Raw genomic sequence first — 17,985 nt, forward strand, 5'->3', positions numbered from 1 at the left:
ACCTAACCGTCGTTGTAGCCGTTGTAGCGACTTGTCAATCAATGTAGCCACGCCCTAAAGCATACTCTGCTTTATCGTCAAATTAAATTAAATGGGACCATAATTTACAAAATTAACATCATGCTGTACTGAAGAAGACTCGAAACTAGTTTTGAGACCATTTTGAGACTCACTAGGAAGGTGTTTAGTGAGGTAATAAATCAAGCGAGAAGTAGGGTCATTTTCTCATAGACATTCATTCCATACAAACGGACTTATTTTCGGAGCCAGTGGAGTCGCCCCCTGCTGACCATTAGAGAGAATGCAGGTTTAAGTCACTTCTGCATTGGCTTCACTTTTCAAACCCGAAGCTACACTATATTTAACAAATCAATAATATATACTAATATGACACAGACAGGGTCACTCTGTATGATTACTTTTGATAATTAAAATCAGTGATGGAAAGTAACTGAGTACATTGTACTGTACTTAAGTACAATTTTGAGGTACTTGTACTTTACTTGAGTATTTCCATTTGATGCTACTTTGTACTTCCACTCCACTACATTTCAGAGGGAAATTTACTTTCTACTCCACTACATTTATTTGACAGCTTTGGTTACTTTTCAGATGAATATTTGACACAATGGATAATATAACAAGCTTTTAAAATACAACACACCGTTAAAGAAGAAACCAGTGGTTTCCAACCTTTTCGGCTTTTGACGTCTTACAAAAAGCAGTGTGTATCCATGAGTTAACAGATACAAATAGTGTTTTTTCCTCTAAACTTCTCACATGGTTTCAAATAAATAACTGTTTGCTGCCGAAAGAGATAAAAATTCTCCAATATTTCTCAGAAACGCAAAGAATAAAGAAAAGTTTTCAACAAATTATCAAAACTTTGCATACTTTGTGTTTTCTTCTGTCATACGCAATCTATCACCTCTATCATCCCTAAGATTTATCTGGTGACCCTTGTAAAATAGTTCAAACTCGCTCCACCTCGAGCAGCTATAACGTTAACATGCTGCTTGTAAAGATTAAATGTATTTAATATACCAATCACAATCCAATTTTCTGCTAAATGAACACTTGTACTTTAGTTCTTAAAGTAAATTTAGCTGATAATACTTATGTATTTTTACTTCAGTAGGACTTTTCATGCAGGACTTTAACTTGTAATGGAGTATTTTTACATTGCTGTAGTGGTACTTAAGTAAAGGATCGTAATACTTCTTCCACCACTGCTTAAAGTACATTTCTCTGATATGTACTTTTACATAAATAATAATTTGAAGGCAAGATGAGGCTGCATCCACACGTGTCGTGCACTTACTAGAGTGACATATCGCCACCTTGTGGTCGATATAATTTGCTCGACTGTGCGGTGTTGGATTGAGCATGTCTGGCTTCATCATCGTGTGCAGCACAATCACAACACGGTGCAGAGATGGCAGCGCTGTCATCACCTCTACGAGTCTGTCGAGGAATACTCAAAGAATTACGTGCCATCCAGGGACCAAGTTATAAACAGTCATTGGCCTACAACTATGTTATGGATCAGTTTCGTAAAAATCAGGCGAGTTTCTCACTTATTGTGTGTCAGCTGACGGTAGCTAAGTTAGCAAGGTATTAGCTAACCTTACAACTGTTTAATGATACCATTTTACTAGTTAGGTGAAAGTTATTTCTGCGCTTTCACCGCTCACAAAACGTGGGAATAGAGCGAATACCCATTAGGACCCTGGACTGTTGTTAATGCCAAATTTGTAATATTTACGAACCACAGTTCAATGCAAGGTGAAGCAGAAGGACATGCTAACATTAGCCAGCAGCTAACTAACTTAGCATAGCTCAGTATTGAGATACAAGTGGTACAACCGTCTAATAATGAACTAATTGTATCGGTGCAACCTGCTATCTGTATTTAAGTCTTTCATTAATTGTGTTGAAATCGTCATTGTTTATTGGCCACTGCTTTAATGGTTAGCTAAATTGAACACTAACTTATGGCTTGTTAAATTTCATATAACTACATAGTGGAGTAAGCTTCAATAGATTGGAAATTGACAAGATATTTGTCCACATCCGCGAGGGAAAATAGAGACTTGTAGCTATGTTTTAAATTGATTTATCTGTAATTAGCACAAGATTTATAAATCCTATTGCATGACTACATTAATCATCATAGAAACATCATTTAGTCCAGTTAGAATTTTAATCAAGGACATCCTTATATTCTAATACATACAGTACCAGTCAAAAGTTTGGACACACTTTCTCATTTAAATGAATGGGAAGATGTGTCCAAACTTTTGACTGGTACTGTATGTATTTTAATTAATACGTATAATGACCATTAAATAATCTGTCTATACCATGTCCATCTAGTGCTTGCAATCTTGTTTTTCTCTCCTGGTTTAACCAAAACACAGTAGAAATGAAGCGTTAAGATTTTTAAGCATATAGGCTTAAAGCTTGTATTATTTATGCTTGGGAGAACATGGCTCGCCAGGGTGATTGAACGCATGTGCAGTCACTGAACCAAAACAGCTTGGAGGAACTCTTGCTTGTCAGTGTGTATTTGTCCAAGCTCAGAAAAGACCTAAAGGCATTATAATGTACAGTATATGTGAGAATCTATAGGGACTGGACCAAATGCCTATTGTCCATGTAGCTGTTACAGTTGATAAAAACATTCAGGCAGAAAAGCCTGTGATACATGCACATTTGTTTTACCGGAGTCATTGTTTACTCCATGTTGCCCACCAGCTAGACCTTGAGGCCTTTTTCTTAATCAATGTTATCTTGATTTCTTTATCATTCTATGACATTTGTTGTATGTAACAAAGCAAAATCAACATTTTGATAATTCCAATATTGTTTAAAGAAAGTGATATTCTATCTTCACTAATGTTTTATTTCTTTTCCTCTTTCACAGTTAACAGGAGAAAGGTACTGCCGTGCCCAGCAGGAGGCGCTCCATGCCTCACACACATATCTGTGTTTGCTGTCTTCTACCAGGAACCACCTGGCACTGCACAACCTTTACCATGGCAAGGGAGAACGCAGCCCAGAAGAAGTGGCTGGCCTCGTGGGGCTCAGGTTGCCCACTCAGCCTGGAGGCAAAGGCTGGGAGAAGTGAGGACATGGTAGGGGGCAACATTAGAAGAAAATCTTCAAACTCTTCAGAAATGACTTGTCTGTGGCTGATACATCAGGCCTCATACAATTCGCTTCATGTAAAGTAAACTCCGAAGGGAATTGAATTTGTCTGGAGTCTGGCAGGCTGGAGATTGTGCCATCATGGACTGCGTTAAGAACTCATCTTATTTCTGTTGCTTTGTTCTACCAATGTTAAATGGGAGAAAATGGAATCATCTTATCAATGTGTTTGAAGCAACTGTGAAAAAAAAATCTTTGGAGGAAAAAAAAAGAGTTGTTGAGCTGTAAATATACTGTACCCTACAACTCATCCACACCTGCTTTTGTTTGTTTTGGCATTTTTCCTAAATGTTCAAAAGCAATAACAACCTTTCAAAAGGACTGTAAGTACATTTTCATTTTCATTGATTTGTCCTATTAAAGTACAAATAATTGTTCAACTTTCTGTCATGTTTTTTTTAACACATTATCAAACATTCTACTCTTGCATCAATTTAACAGGTAGTTAAATCTATTATGGCATTTACATGCGCTTAAGAGGGCAGGTAAAAGTAAATATGCCTCACACTTACTATCCATATGTTGATGAACAGGAACCATTGAGAATATTTAGCGTATATGACGTCACATGGGCTTTGTGAATTAGTGCCTTCATAGTCACAGCTGTTAATGTTTATTCTTTACAGATTGTCCCATTAGACTAGTTGTCCACTGAGGCGTACCCTGTTTTTTTGGCAGTTGTCTTCTTTCATGCTTTTACAACAAACATGAACACCTGTACAATCTTAATACAGAACAATACTACAGCCTTTCAGTCTTGGCTGCTGATGCAGAGGATGTTTGAGACATTTCAGAGTATTTTATGACCTGTGCAACTGCCTTCATAACAGACTCAGTTCTTTAAAAGTTTGAATCACTATTACAAGGACAGCTACAAAACAGGTGAGCTGTTAGGCAGTGAGGTTAGGCAGCTTTAATAGAAGTCTGGCAGTCATTCTTTATCTAAGTGAGGTTTCTTGGCAACATAAGGCTGCTTACAGAGGTACAAAGAGGCAGAAGAGAGTTTTGCTGCCCAAATGTCTTGTTCATCAGTAGCAGACAGTGCAACATTATGTAATGGGACAAGAGGAAATGTCACATAACTCATCACAGTCTTTGATGAACAAGAAAACTGCATCAGCCAAGATGAGCAGTGGACACTGAAATAATGTACTTAACTGCAGCTTCAAGATGTAACAACTGGGGGAGCTCTAACAGTCTCGACAAATAAAGGAATGCACTCATACATTTAACTAAAATTCAATCAGGTATTGAATTGTTTTATATTATACGGTATTTCGGTTATTCTGTAATTCTGTCCACCCCTGAGCAGTATGACGTATGTCAAATATGTTGCGTCCTATCTCCTCTCTTTCTCTCTTTCTCTCTGTTGCCTTTTCCCCCCACAGCTCCCTCATACAGCACCTCAGTTTTCCTGACCCAGTGTTAACCATTCCAAGGGTAGATTTTCATTAAATCTACCCTTCCTGCTTCCCCCCTTGCTCTGCACTGATGACTAACAGGCCTTCAGTGTGAATTTAAATAGACTAACCCTAAAGCTAAGCAACTCACAGTGACACAGGGAGTAAGACGTGCACCCATGCGCTGCCCCCAAAACACACGCACACAGCCCTGGAAAGTCCAATGCATACTGACAAACCAACGGCTTGTGTCAAAATTTATATTGCACAAATAGCAGCATGTAAATGTGCCTTCAACACACCCCACTGTTTTATGCTTCCAGGAACAGACAGCCATGACAAACAGAATGAGAGAGAAGCCCTAACAAAAGCTGAGTGACTTTGCTCCTCTACATTTTTAGGGAGTGATTAGAGGAGGTGACCTCTTTCAGATGATGCTGCATCTCATACCAAGATAAATTATGCAAGTCAATGTTTTTTTAATGGCAGCATCTGGGGGTAATAAGCCGTTGAAAATTAGCCATATGTTGTCAACTTGATGCCCCACTTTAAGTGGAATTAAACGTTTATGGGTGAAAGGTGGTGATATAAGTGAGCGTCAGGCTGGTAAGAGGAGAAACTTAGAGCGGAGGAGGAGAGGAGGAGGGCGGAGACACTCCAGCCGTCAGAGTGGAGGCTGATTTCTTCAGTCCTTGGTTCGGCAAAGGAGGCGAGAAGTCAGCATCTCCAACTTCTGTCTCCCCGAAGAGAAGAAAAAGAAAAAAACACATCTGTTGAGGCGAGATCTCTGGAAGAAAACGCACACTCTTCTCTGGAGGAGAATTTGCGCATCATTTGGAGCATCTGGATGCTGCTGTAAGTTACATCTTGTTTCTCAAGGTTTTTTTTTTCCAGGAGTTGGACGACCAAATACGGGAGCTGTCAAGTGTGTTGTTTGCAACAAGCAGGACGAAAAAGGGGGATACAAACAACAAAACAAAGGAGCGGAGAGAGGAGAGGTGACTTGGCCGAAGCGACATGTTTGGCATGATCAAGAATTCGCTCTTCGGAAACACCGAGGAGACGGAATATAAATTGCTCAGCAGTGAGACGAAGGTAAGCAGTGTGCAGACACCTCAGAGAAAACTTCATCACTCTGATATCTTCACAGCTTCTGTATATTCTGTCTATGCGCCTCTCTCTCTCTCTCTCTCTCTCTCTGGTGTTGGCTTTTCGCGCAATTATCAGTAATCCTGCTCTACTGTGAAGGTGCAAGGTTTCCTTTCTGCTTGCGTAAATATTTTATCCAGCACTTAATACTAAATACTTTATGTTATGGCAGTTTTGGTCATGATGGCCGTGTGGACTTTGCAGTGTTTTTCTTGCTGTGATCACAACCTCTGTAACCTTGACTGACAGCCCGACAGTTAATTGCTTGTGACCTATAAGGATGCCTGCTGAGCATCCTCAGTGTGGGGCACAAACCAGCCAGAGGTCCTTTACCAATCAACAACAAGGCAGAGATGAGTAAAGATGGTGATGCTGCGCGTTCTGTGTAACCTTAAAACAGGAGCACACTAAAGTAAGAAAGGTTTCAAGGTTTCACTGTTGCGCGCAAAGGTGTGTGGTCACTGCTTTTTCCATCATGACACGGCGTGTGTGTGTGTGTGTGTGTGTGTGTGTGTGTGTGTGTGTGTGTGTGTGTGTGTGTGTGTGTGTTCGTGGGTGGGTTGTTCTGTCATATGCTACTGTCAGGGACAACTTTCAGACAGGACCAGTTAATTGGGGACTATTAGTGTTAGGGTTAGGGTAAGTCTGCAGGAAATTAATGCAAGTCTATGTAATGTCCCCAAAAGTGACCTAGGAAAACGTGTGTGTGTGTGTGTGTGTGTGTGTGTGTGTGTGTGTGTGTGTCTTAGTTATGACTTAATTCACTTTCAGGGACACACACCAGACTTCAGATCAGTTGATTGGGGACGGCTTGTTCAACTGGGGAAGAAAGCCATGTCCCCAGTTGGTAAAATGCTTAAGCCTATGTGATGTCCCCAAAAGTGACTTAAGTAAACCTGTGTGTCACTGGGACCTTTTCTGGTATAAACACCGACCTTGTCAGGACCAGTAGTCCTCATGAGGACTAAAGCCTGGTCCTAATGAGGCAAAACATCATTTCTGAGGTCTTGCTTAAGGTTAGGGTTAAGGTGTTGGTTAGATAAAGGATAGGGTTAGGGTTAAACTATTAACAATGAATGGAAGTCAATGTGTGTGTGTGAGAGGAAGAAAGGTAGTGCGTGCGTACGTGTGTGCCTGTGAAACCACAGGGTACAAGCTAACTGACCCTGCCCTGGAAGAGGATGCATATCAGACGTCTTTGTGGTTAACCCAGGAGCTCAGATATGGATTGGGTGTGTACACTGATACACTGACCATCACTGAGTAGGATAGTCACATGCAAAACTGACGTCACAGAAGAGGAAGGGCAAACCCTTTCCATGTCAGCAACCCACCCCCACCCAGCCCTTGTTATGTTTATGTATATATTGTGTTTGCCTATATATAATGTATGCACACATTGGAAAGATTCCAATAAACTCAGTGATGCGTGTTGTTAGCTGAAGCAATGCCCAACAGCCATTTTGAGGTTCTTTTCTCTTGTCCTGTTGACCCACAGTGCACTACTGTAAATGTGCAGGTAGCCATGTAATGTCACAGTGGCTTTGTGTGTTTATCTGTTGAATAACAACTAACTTTTGACAGGGAGACAAAGGCAGGCAGACTGAGACAAAGAGGATTTCCAGCCCGAATGACCAGACAGGCGGCGAATCAAATGACCCAAAGTGACACATTTACCCACACAAACACAGGAAGGCAGATCTGTCCTGACACTGCACACTAACATCTATTGTCAGAAGCTGAACTTCCAAAACAAACTGTTGAAGCCAGCAGTACATACACAAATAACAGCTTTTTAATCGTTTCAAATGAGTTATTGATCACATTTGAACTTAAATAGAATGCATTTTACTGCCCGGCTGTCTAAGAAAAACTAACTGAGATTTGTTGAAAAGTGGAGACAGAGCGACTGATACGGGTGAGAGATCAGAGGCCTTGCAGCAAGTAAGCATCATGTCTTGCTCACGGAGATGTTTGCCGGCTCCTCCAAATGTCCGAGGTCACCACGGTGCCTGCGCTTCCTCTAATTGTTCATTAAACAACCATGAAAAGTCAAAGCTGGAGGTTAATCAAATCTGTGGACTTGACTGATGTTTAAACAGCAGGTATTGAAATCAGAGCTTGTCACCTGATCTCCGGAGCACCCGCCTGACTCTGACACCCAACACTCTTAATTAAAACCGACACAGAATACAGAGGAGCTGCCTGCAGGGGCATACACACATTCACAGCACAGCGGCAGCAGCAACATATAGGTGAAATTTTGTTAGACGTTTGCTAATGAATGTAAAAGATCATTTGAACAGAAAATGCAATGGCAAGGCAATTTACTAGTCACAGCGCTGATAATACCTTTTATGTGCTCTGTTCAGGCGTAGACTAATTAAAGCATAAAGCATAAGACAGCAGCTAAACACACACATACAACCACAGACACATGACAGACAAATTAATTGCGCCACTTCACTGAAGTCAGGCTGTGCTTTCTTGGTATGTCACCCGTACACAATGTTAAATGGTGGTCCCACTGACAAGCCATACAGAGCAAAACCCGTGTAATTACTATGCAGGAGCCTGGGTACCTGTCACAAGTTAGAACTTCATGATAACATAGTGTTATCTATTTCAGGGAAGAGATGGTAGGCATTATAAGTAGGACAAATTACATTGAAATGTAATTCTAATGCTCAAACCCATTATAAAAACAATAACAGAGCCATATGCTATAAAATGCAACACTGTGTAATCATGTTAGTGGAATGAGGAGTTGTATTTGAAACCTGCATCACAGTCTCTACAGTGACCAGATTCCTTCAAAACCTATTAAGGTTATTGCTCAGCAGCATAGTTGAGTGTGTGTATTCCAGTGTGAGTGTACTCCACATTAACCCCACTTAATCATATTTAATGCAAAACTGTTGCATCATATTAACACTGCGTGTCTGAGGGTGATGGAGGGAGTTGTGTGTGTGTTAGTGTGTGTCTGTGTTTGCCTGCTCGCTGTTATGTAAGACCGTGCATCTCCAGCCCATTATTCTCTGTAGGCTGACTGAACCCTGCAGAGCAGAAGAAGAAATTAAATCACATCAGTGTAAAATATGTTTCATCCGCATCTTATTATCTAGCAGCCCACACTGGTTTCACACACCCACATGTGTGAAGTCGTATGCACACAAACACACACATGCTGAACCCTCCAAGTGTAAACGCTGCCAGTTCAAGGATTTCGTCCTTATAGGAGCAGATTGTCAACGTTAGTGTGTCAGAGGTGAATCATATCTGAGCTTAACCTCTCTCCTGTGCTTATCTCCAGAAAGAGAATAACTGTTTGTGTGTGTGTGTGTTTGTGTGTGGGGGTGAGTGTGTGTGTGTGTGGGTGTATGTATATGCAGAAAAGCGTTTGCTGCACTTGTGCATGACACAATGCGTAGCTGTGGTTGGCCTGCTGATGCCTAAGCCATCCCTGATTTGTCTTTCTTCTCCAGGATGGGATTAGCTTTGAGGTGCGGCGGTACGAAGCTGCCAAATACGCTGCTGTCTCCTCTGAGGGACGGAGCTTCGACCAAGTGACGGGAGAGCTGGTGAGGAAGCTGCTCATGTACATTGGTGGAAGCAATGAACAAGGTAAGCCGATCAGAAAACAAAACTTCCTAGTGGATCAGTGTGCTGAGATATGTTCACTGGCATTATAAGACCTGTCTGTCCTGTTTCTCTCCCAAACTCATAGCTTCCATAGAATTATTCTTAAAAATCAAGCACATAAGAAAAGAGTACTTAAAATGATATAAAAATGACTAAATGACGGTTGGAATAGAAAGAGTTTTATAATGTGATGAAGACCACAGAAGGTAAGTCATTAAAATAGAGTTTGTTTTTACTAATCTCAGACTCATCTTTTGTCATGATTAATGGCTCTATCTTGTGTCTCTACCCTGCAGCTTTTAAAGGATACAAATATTATAATCTCCTATCATTTTCTAATTCTGTTCATGGAGTTATATTATCTACATAATTTTGGATTCTTTCTTTCTTTCTCATATGTTTTCATTTTAGGTTTTGTGGTTATTTGGAAGTATGCTATTTTTAAAATATTAATGTTAATCTTAATATATACAGTGGCCAGTCTTAGATGCTGTAAAGCTGAATGAATGAACATAAAGATAGAACCAACATATGTCGGATTTTGACAAAGCTAAACTCATTATGAATATTCTTATAGTTTTAGCTTGTTCGCTTAAGATTTATTGGGAGATCAATTTAAATAGTGTAATGCTCAGACACTATTGTGCTTTCAGGTCATGTTTCCCCATTTTCAGTCTGTAGTCAATCATAACCTCAGCACTAAAAGTGCAGTCCGAAAACAAGGTCTCAGTGCGGAATCATCATGTCATTCGTTTGCTATTTATAGCAGTGTGATTTACAAGGTCTGTGTTGGTTGTGTCTGGACTATCAGTGTTGTCGCTTGCATAATGATATTACGCATGTTCAACTGCTCCACGCAAATCCTGACCTTTAAATTTGGGTAGTTTGCTTTTGGGACAATAGTGGAGTTCCTCTGCTGTCTTCCCTTTTTTTTTTCAAAACTAACTTTCTGTCTCACATTTCTAAGGTGAGGCCATGGGTACAGCAGCACCCATCATCATCACAGTGTACCCGCGGAACGACGGTGTTCTGTCTCGTCGTTTGATGGTCGCCATCCGCATCCCCACCATCTACCAGCAAAGCCCCCCGACTCCCACCGACAGTGCCATCAGGATTGAGGAGCGGCCTGGCATGACTGTCTACGCTCTGTAGGTGTCATGTAAAGAGTTCCATTTCAAACTGAAACAATAATGTAAAAAAAATATATTATTTTATATTATATTGAGGCAGAGTTACCCCAGTTGACCCAAAAGCACAAGTAGTTTTTTTTATTTTTGGAGACCTAAGTTGATGTCTGCTCAGTCCCCTGCAGGGCCATAGTGGTAGAACTGTCCCTAGTTGACCTGACTGATGCATGATGTTTTAAATATCAGTGTGCATGTTTGCCTTTTGGGTCTGTTTCTGCTCCAACGAGACTGCACATTCACAGAATATGAGACTGCACATTCAGAGAATATGAGACTGCACATTCACAGATTACGAGACAGCACATTCACAGAAAAATAATTAAACTAATTGAACTAACACTTATTATCTAGCCAATTTTAATTTTCCTCATTTCTTCCTTTTTTGTTGTTGTTCACAGGCAGTTTGGAGGCTTCGCAGGGGAGACTGAGTACCGAGCAGAGGCCTTGCGTTTGACACGCACCCTGGGTGAAACGGCGCCCTTCCAGCGCAAGCAGTACTTCTGCTGTAGTTACGACCCACCACTTAAGCCTTACGGACGGCGTAACGAGGTGTGGTTTCTACAGGAGGAGCCGTAAGACCCATTCGGTCAGATCAGAGTCAAATCAAGAGCTGAATTCTTTTTTCAACCTTAATTACCCTTTCACTACTGACAGTCCTGTAGCTCTAACAGTGTTCGATCGGTAAGAGCAATATGGTGACTTGATAGACCTTTGAACCCAGATGGACAGATATAGATTACCCATGTTGCCTTTACCCATCTGGTCTTGTGCTTGTCACACATACAGTAGCTTCACTGAAGTTAGGTGTTCTGGCAGCAGGACAATTTAGAATTCAACATCAGTTGCTCTTACTCCTGTTGTGATCACATTTTCTATATATTTATTTGTAATGTAAACTCACCCCTTAAAGCTCTTATGATTAAAGGCTTCTAGACAAATATAGTGTTAAGAAGTTATAGTATTTTTGAGTCCCATTTGTAAAAAGAACAAAATTTTAGCCAAGGGAAAAAAGATCTTGAAGAAAATACCTTTAGAAAAACTGGTACGTAACGCCATCTGCTTACAGGTGTGAAATAGAAAGGTCAGTCGATTTGTGGTTCAGGACCGGAGCTCGATAGAGAGCAACTCAATGAATAATCTGTTCTGTTAATCAATTTTCATTCATTTTAGAATTAGATGTTTGTCTATACAGGTAAATAAAGTCCTTATAGAGCTCTCCTCTACCTGAGCAACAAACAGTATGGCTTTGCACATCTTTAATCTAGTTACAATATAGTAACATCTACAGATTATTGTATAGAATTAAACATTAGTTAGCCTACATGTTAGAATAAAGCACACTTCCTTTTCCTGAGTAAGGAACTGGAAAGAAATGGGAGTTGAGCCATAAAGTAGAACTAGTCTTTATGAATTATTGGGTGGACAGCTGAGTGGGAACTAGCTTGCTAGTGGTGTTGTCTTAAAACAATGTCATGTTATAAACTTTGTGATTCTATGTGGAAACAGAAAGCTTTTGTGTGTAGTGAATACTTTGTGTTTTAGTGCATGACAATGCCATCTTTATTTATTTAGACTCCTGAAACTGTTTTATGTGATACATCTGTACAGTGTGATTTACTGTGATAAGAGTGAATATAATGTTCAGGTTTGATAGTGTTTCATAAAATAATAAAAATGTTATTTAGTTAGAGTGTGGATAATTCTAATTGTCTTATTTCTTCATTTGGTGAAACACTGTAAGGGGACAGTATCACACTGTCCAAACTGTTGATGAAGATGTGAATCTGTCTGCTTCATTTCTGGGTGTGACAAGGAAGTAAAAACTGACCTGTGTAGACCTGACACACACTATCTGTAGTTTTACATGTTGAAAAGAATAACCTTAAATCTGATTTAGTCAACTTGAAGTCTTCACTTTGTAAAATTATCGCCAGTACACTTTGATGACGCGAATGGAAGCAAGCAATAAACAGTAAATCTGAGTAATTCAGCAAGGTAATAAATGATTAAACATAAGCATAATTGAACTAATGCAAGTCAGAGATCACAAATCAATTAATCAATATCAAAATGCTAAATTCAATATATGTCAAATTTATTAGATTTTAACTGACAGACAAAATTCAGCAAAAGGAATAAGAATAGCAAAAGAGATATTAACTTACATTTGATTAATTAAAGCAAACTAAAACCCAAACCCCAAAAATCCTCTATCCACTACAACTGTGTGCAAATAGTCCTTCAAATAGGAGTTAACTGATGCACATTGATGGGGATGCAATTACACGGCCAGTTGGCGCCTCGCCCCAGTTTAATCAGGAATAAATGGTTCGCATTCAGAAGTTCAAAACAGCAGGCAGAACACTGATGGGCCCTTAATATAATGGTGCAGCCCTGTAACCCCACACTGGTGTAATTACACAAAGAGCAGAGTTCTGGTTTCAGCTTGGCTTTGCATACATGAATACAATAGAAGCTAGGAGTCGAGCACAGGGTCACGCAGGTAACCCCAGCTTGTCACCTATGACCTTGTTATGTGAAGGTGAAATATTGCACATACATAGACTTGTTATGTAAAAAAAAAAAAACCTTCCCGATCAACTTTCTGAAATAATGCACTGATTCTTTTGATAACAAAAACCTTGACTACATACATCAAAATATGATGGAGACTGTGAGATTTGGGTCATACAATGAATGGAATTATTTAGCAGACTGTCACGTAATTGATGTACAGTAGTACAGGATCACCTTGGTCAGATTAAGGAAACGTCTATTCTTTTTACTGTTTTACTAGAATACTATGAGAATCAGTGAGTGTACAGGAAACGACATTTTATTACTAAACTCTATTCAACCCAGTTCTGCTAATGTACTGTATATGGAGAACAAATGCTCAATGCAAAACTGTATAGGAAACGCACCATTCTTGCAATGATACTGCAAAGGTACTTCACTGTTTTTAATATGGGTTGCTATTATTAATAACTATAGGAACTGCAATCAATAATTTCCTACAAAGTGTTTTGGTAATAAATCTCTGTCTTACAAAAATACATTCCCCATAATGCCTCCTCCTTTCAGCTCTTAGCAGGGACAGTTTAGGTGCCCTTACCTACATGCTAGAAAAAATTAGACCGAAATAAAATAAATCCCATCACTGAGAATGTTAATAATGACTAGTCTCAGAAATGTTTGAGTTACAAGTTGTCAATCATTTAAATGAATTGAAGTAAAAGAGGATAACAGTATTCAAAAGATGTGATTGCTTCGTAAGATATTCTAGTATCCAAAATATCATTAATTCATTGGTGAATTATCACTGACATCTTTGAGCCCTCTATTACTTGCATTTTCTTTACTGTTTTCTTCTATCTCAAGTAGGTCTCCATCAACATTTCTCCTTGCTTTAGAATGTATTTTAGATAAAGAGGAAGAGAGAAGAGTGTCATGGTGCCTCAGATGTTTTTCTTGTCAGGAGAGTTTGGAAAAGGTGCATATGGTGGAGGCCGCTCCTGCGTGGGGATAAAGACAAAAAAATATATTATACAAATGCCAGTAAAGGAGAACTCACATGTCACTTTCATACAAATGTATTTAAGGAGGAGATAAACAAAGCAGCTTACCATGGGCATGTAGACATTGTGTGGATTGCTGGGATTGTAATACGCACTGCCTGCTGCTTCAGCCGCCTTGGAGTTACCTGATTATAAAATGAGACAAAGACAGAGAGATAAACACATACAGTTATGATTGCTGAACATATTTAGGAACAGATGCTGCAGCTCCTAAAACTGTGGAGAACTGATGCGAAGAGCACGGTATTACTCATACGAGACACAACTACTGACAGCTCCAGGACTCCTCAAGACAAAATCTACTGGCACACCCTGAGGAAGCACAGAGGCAAACGTCCAACTCAAGCTCTTCATAAAATAGAGATATGCCAAACTGACATTTCAGCACAGTGTACCAAGCTCACCCCATGCGCTGTGTGAAACTGTTTTCACCAAAATCCACAAAGTGATAGAAAAAAGTATGGGGAGGAAGAGGAAGAGGGGAGACTGTTTATCCTTTGTAATTTTGATGTGTAGCCGATGAGACATCAGCACCCCTTTTTTGGTGGCATGCTTGGAAGTGATTCACTTTGACACAGACAGATCAGATCTGACGGGTGCAGTGACACAGATATACAGAGAGGAAAAATAAAAAGAGAGAGAGAGAGAAACAGACCTGGAGGTGGTGGTGCTGCTGTCCAGTTCTGGGGGGGTGCAGTCCAATTCTGGGGTGGCCCAGGGTATGGAGGAGGTGGAGCCATGTAGTCAAAGCCAGATGGGTACATACCTGGAACACGGAAAGGCGGACAGATAAAAAAGAGAGATGGAGTTTCAAGGTCAAATGAGGTTATAGTCTGTGTAAGTTACACACCCTAGACAAAAAACACAAACAAAAGAAAAAAAACAAAAACAAAACACTGACAGAGAGACAGAGGTAGAGAAACCACAGCATTATATGTGCCTCAAGGGTAGATATTTTTACTAATGTGCAATGAGGACATCTTGACGAAAAGGTGTTTACAAAAACAAATATGTGCGCACTGCATATGCAAACACATGCAGAGAAACATAACCTGAAGGCTAAAAACTATGAAAGTTTGTGCACATCTTGGAGTATATACTGACTTTTTCTATATCATATGTATTGAACATGAAAGTGAAAGAAAAAAAAAAAGAAATTTACAGAAAAAAAAGCTATCAAGTGGACCTCGAGTTCAGATTATTTTGTCAAATTACAATTCATACAACACTATCGAATTCTGTACCTGCAGCAGCTGTTGGATAAGGGTAGCCCATGTTGCCAGCAGCAGGAGGAGGGGCCTGGTAGAAGCCATTCTGCTGGGGAGGGGGTGCATAGGGATAGCCATGAGGGGCAGGTGGAGGTGGGCCGTAGCCATTCATCATTCCAGGTGAAGGGTAGCCATAAGAGGCAGAACCATTCTGGGCAGGAGCGGCACGAGAAGCTGAAACACAGCAAGAGAAATACATGAACTGGACTTTCTAAAGGTTATAAGTATTTTCAATCACTCAGTGTTTTTCTGCAACTACGTATGCCATATATTGTGTAGTAGTAGTGGGGCTACTCCTGTAAAGGCACTGCATATATTTCTTATACTTGTAAAGACTTTAGTCTTGAATGCAGTGTTTTTACAACTTAGTGAAGGATTTAAATACTTTTTTTCCACCACTGTATAAAAGGAGTATTCAATTAATATTTTGCATTGTACAGAGTGGGATACAGTAATAAAGGAAACCAGCATACAAACCATTTGTGGCCAGTTTGAAGAGATGCTGTCCCAGCTCTATGGCTCCTCCACTGGGGAATGACATCTTGAAATGGGCCTGGCCCTCCCAGCCACCTGATGAGAAAATCAACCACATTTAGAACAATTACAGAAAGCTACACTTGTGTTTTTTTGCAGATGTCAACATAGGTGACAGGTAAAATGTTAATGCACCTAAAATCTATTGTATTTTCGTATATGAATACGACCATTATGAAACCAACATTGTAGCCATTATTAAAGACACAAAATCAAACAAATCAAATCATACCTTAGCGGTTAAAAGTAAAAACAACAGGCCACCTACCACCAGGCTCAGCTGACACTGTCCCTTTAATGTAGTTGGCTGCAAAGACTGGCTGCTCAATGCTGCATCCCTTCATCAGATAGTAGGGGAACATGGCTGAACCCAGGCAATCCTTGGTATTACTGGACACAAACAGCAACTACGTCCGAGAATGAGAAAAGGGACAGAGTGTGTGGGGACAGTTACAAAAGGATATATGAGAATGTGAGCATTGTCAATTTTCCAATCAAGAGGACAGCAGCAGTAATGGCACGTTAAATGTGTTGTATGCAATATGGGCTGTAATTACCCTGTATGGTGTGAGGTAAACAGTGCCCTTCTTGGTCCCCTTCAGCAGGTCTGTCTTGGAGGAGACATCACTGAACGACAGCTCCACATTCTTGCATTCTCTTAAAACACTGGCAAAGAAGAAGCAAAACAAAACAAAAACTGGTAAAGAAGAAGCGGTAGAACAAAATAAACAGTTAAGGCCATTGTAAAATATTTAGTGATATACTGTAGAATGGTAATATACACGTGAGCATTGTTTGCAACTATTGTATTTAATAGCGTGTAGCTAATCTAAGTTACACAACATTACGTATAATGACATTCTTGTTCTAGCGAGATGTCAACAGCCACCGATACTTCCTGTTTTGATAGTCGGCTAACGGTCTAAGTTAGCCACCTTGTCAAGATAAACGAACGCTATAAAGTCATTAATTAATTATACGACATTAGTCCCAGTATGAACTAGTAAATAAAACATTTTAATTGCCACAAGATGAACAATGAGCTGAACAGCGGCACAAATGCGTTAGCTATGCTGAAACCAGGCCACTAGCGGGAGGCTAGCGGCTAGGTAGCTGTTGACTGCGCACTGGAAAGAAGAAGGTAAACAAGCCGAGACGAGAGGCGACGGCTAGCTGGTTGAAAAAATGAACCACACAGATGCCACTTAATACACATACCTTTCCCCGCTGGTTACCAAAACGCCGCCGTTTTGTGAATGATTTCGATTCAAGGCCATGGTTACCAGAAGTGTTGTGCTCCCTGCTGCCTGAGCTAAAGTCTGACCGTCAGCCCGACGGGGATGCCCCGGAGACGTCACGGGTGTTACGTCACGACGCCGTCTGACAACCCGTGATCCACCATGAGACTGTAAACACATTTTCAGCACACAAACAAATGTGCTTACCTGCAGTTACTGGATATGTGATTGGGTGTAAATAGCTGTTGTCAAGTTTTTACATATTTGAGGGAGGCAAACAAATATCACTCTGTCCTGCTAAAATATGTGTCTGTCTGTCTACTTGGAATTCAACCTGTACTCAAGCAGCTAATTATAACATTAGTTCCAAAATGAATCCTTTGAGGTATCAATGGACTTTTGACAATAATCAAAGATGTATCAGGACAGCATAAAGGGGAACTAATTTGAAACCCTGACAGGATGCAGCAGTAATTTAAGGTTTAAGATTGCTTATATAATAATTAGATGGGTACAAGCATTGCCATAAGGCTAGGGTGATGTTGGCAAGGCCTTTGAGTTACGCAATGGTATCATTTAATGGTTCCCCGAGGATACGTTGGACCATGCAGGCACTCAGCATGATATGTATTATTTAAACGTTGACCTTTTTATTAATTACCGACATAATCTGCCCTACTTTTCAAATCAGCATAAACCCGGCAGTTCAGGGCGCATCGGTGGATACGGCTGCGTAAATCTGTGACTTTATTTAAACTTTTATTTATAAGAATAACTAA

At 40.1% G+C, this 17,985-nt stretch overlaps 3 protein-coding genes across 3 annotated transcripts; 2 read left to right on the forward strand and 1 right to left on the reverse strand.

The window, feature by feature from the left end:
* Positions 1-3: 3 nt before the first annotated feature.
* LOC121883485 (heme-binding protein 1-like) lies at positions 4-13,495 on the forward strand. Its single transcript, XM_042391770.1, has 5 exons — positions 4-192; positions 5,505-5,705; positions 9,245-9,383; positions 10,369-10,549; positions 10,987-13,495. The coding sequence occupies exons 2-5, from the start codon at positions 5,628-5,630 to the stop codon at positions 11,162-11,164; spliced, it is 576 nt and encodes a 191-aa protein (XP_042247704.1). The 5' UTR covers positions 4-192; positions 5,505-5,627; the 3' UTR covers positions 11,165-13,495.
* On the forward strand, positions 1,359-3,587 carry fmc1 (formation of mitochondrial complex V assembly factor 1 homolog). Its single transcript, XM_042391772.1, has 2 exons — positions 1,359-1,564; positions 2,927-3,587. The coding sequence occupies exons 1-2, from the start codon at positions 1,436-1,438 to the stop codon at positions 3,128-3,130; spliced, it is 333 nt and encodes a 110-aa protein (XP_042247706.1). The 5' UTR covers positions 1,359-1,435; the 3' UTR covers positions 3,131-3,587.
* On the reverse strand, positions 12,663-17,888 carry wbp2nl (WBP2 N-terminal like). Its single transcript, XM_042391767.1, has 9 exons — positions 17,868-17,888; positions 17,187-17,374; positions 16,526-16,634; positions 16,237-16,375; positions 15,912-16,004; positions 15,411-15,608; positions 14,822-14,932; positions 14,215-14,291; positions 12,663-14,103 (listed from the first exon to the last, which is right to left on the reverse strand). Exons 1-9 carry the CDS (start codon positions 17,871-17,873, stop codon positions 14,047-14,049), a joined length of 978 nt encoding a protein of 325 aa, XP_042247701.1. The 5' UTR covers positions 17,874-17,888; the 3' UTR covers positions 12,663-14,046.
* Positions 17,889-17,985: the final 97 nt, after the last annotated feature.

This window comes from Thunnus maccoyii, chromosome 18, assembly GCF_910596095.1.
Source record: "Thunnus maccoyii chromosome 18, fThuMac1.1, whole genome shotgun sequence".
Taxonomy (NCBI): domain Eukaryota; kingdom Metazoa; phylum Chordata; class Actinopteri; order Scombriformes; family Scombridae; genus Thunnus; species Thunnus maccoyii.

Coding starts and splice junctions, on each gene's coding strand:
- LOC121883485 (XM_042391770.1), top strand. CDS start 5,628: ATGTTTGGCATGATCAAGAATTCGCTCTTCGGAAACACCGAGGAGACG. Junction 5,706..9,244: donor TGCTCAGCAGTGAGACGAAG/GTAAGCAGTGTG, acceptor TTTCTTCTCCAG/GATGGGATTAGCTTTGAGGT. Junction 10,550..10,986: donor GGCATGACTGTCTACGCTCT/GTAGGTGTCATG, acceptor TGTTGTTCACAG/GCAGTTTGGAGGCTTCGCAG.
- fmc1 (XM_042391772.1), top strand. CDS start 1,436: ATGGCAGCGCTGTCATCACCTCTACGAGTCTGTCGAGGAATACTCAAA. Junction 1,565..2,926: donor ATCAGTTTCGTAAAAATCAG/GCGAGTTTCTCA, acceptor CCTCTTTCACAG/TTAACAGGAGAAAGGTACTG.
- wbp2nl (XM_042391767.1), bottom strand. Junction 16,635..17,186: donor TTGGTAACCAGCGGGGAAAG/GTATGTGTATTA, acceptor CTTCTTTGCCAG/TGTTTTAAGAGAATGCAAGA. Junction 16,005..16,236: donor AGTGTCAGCTGAGCCTGGTG/GTAGGTGGCCTG, acceptor TTTTCTCATCAG/GTGGCTGGGAGGGCCAGGCC.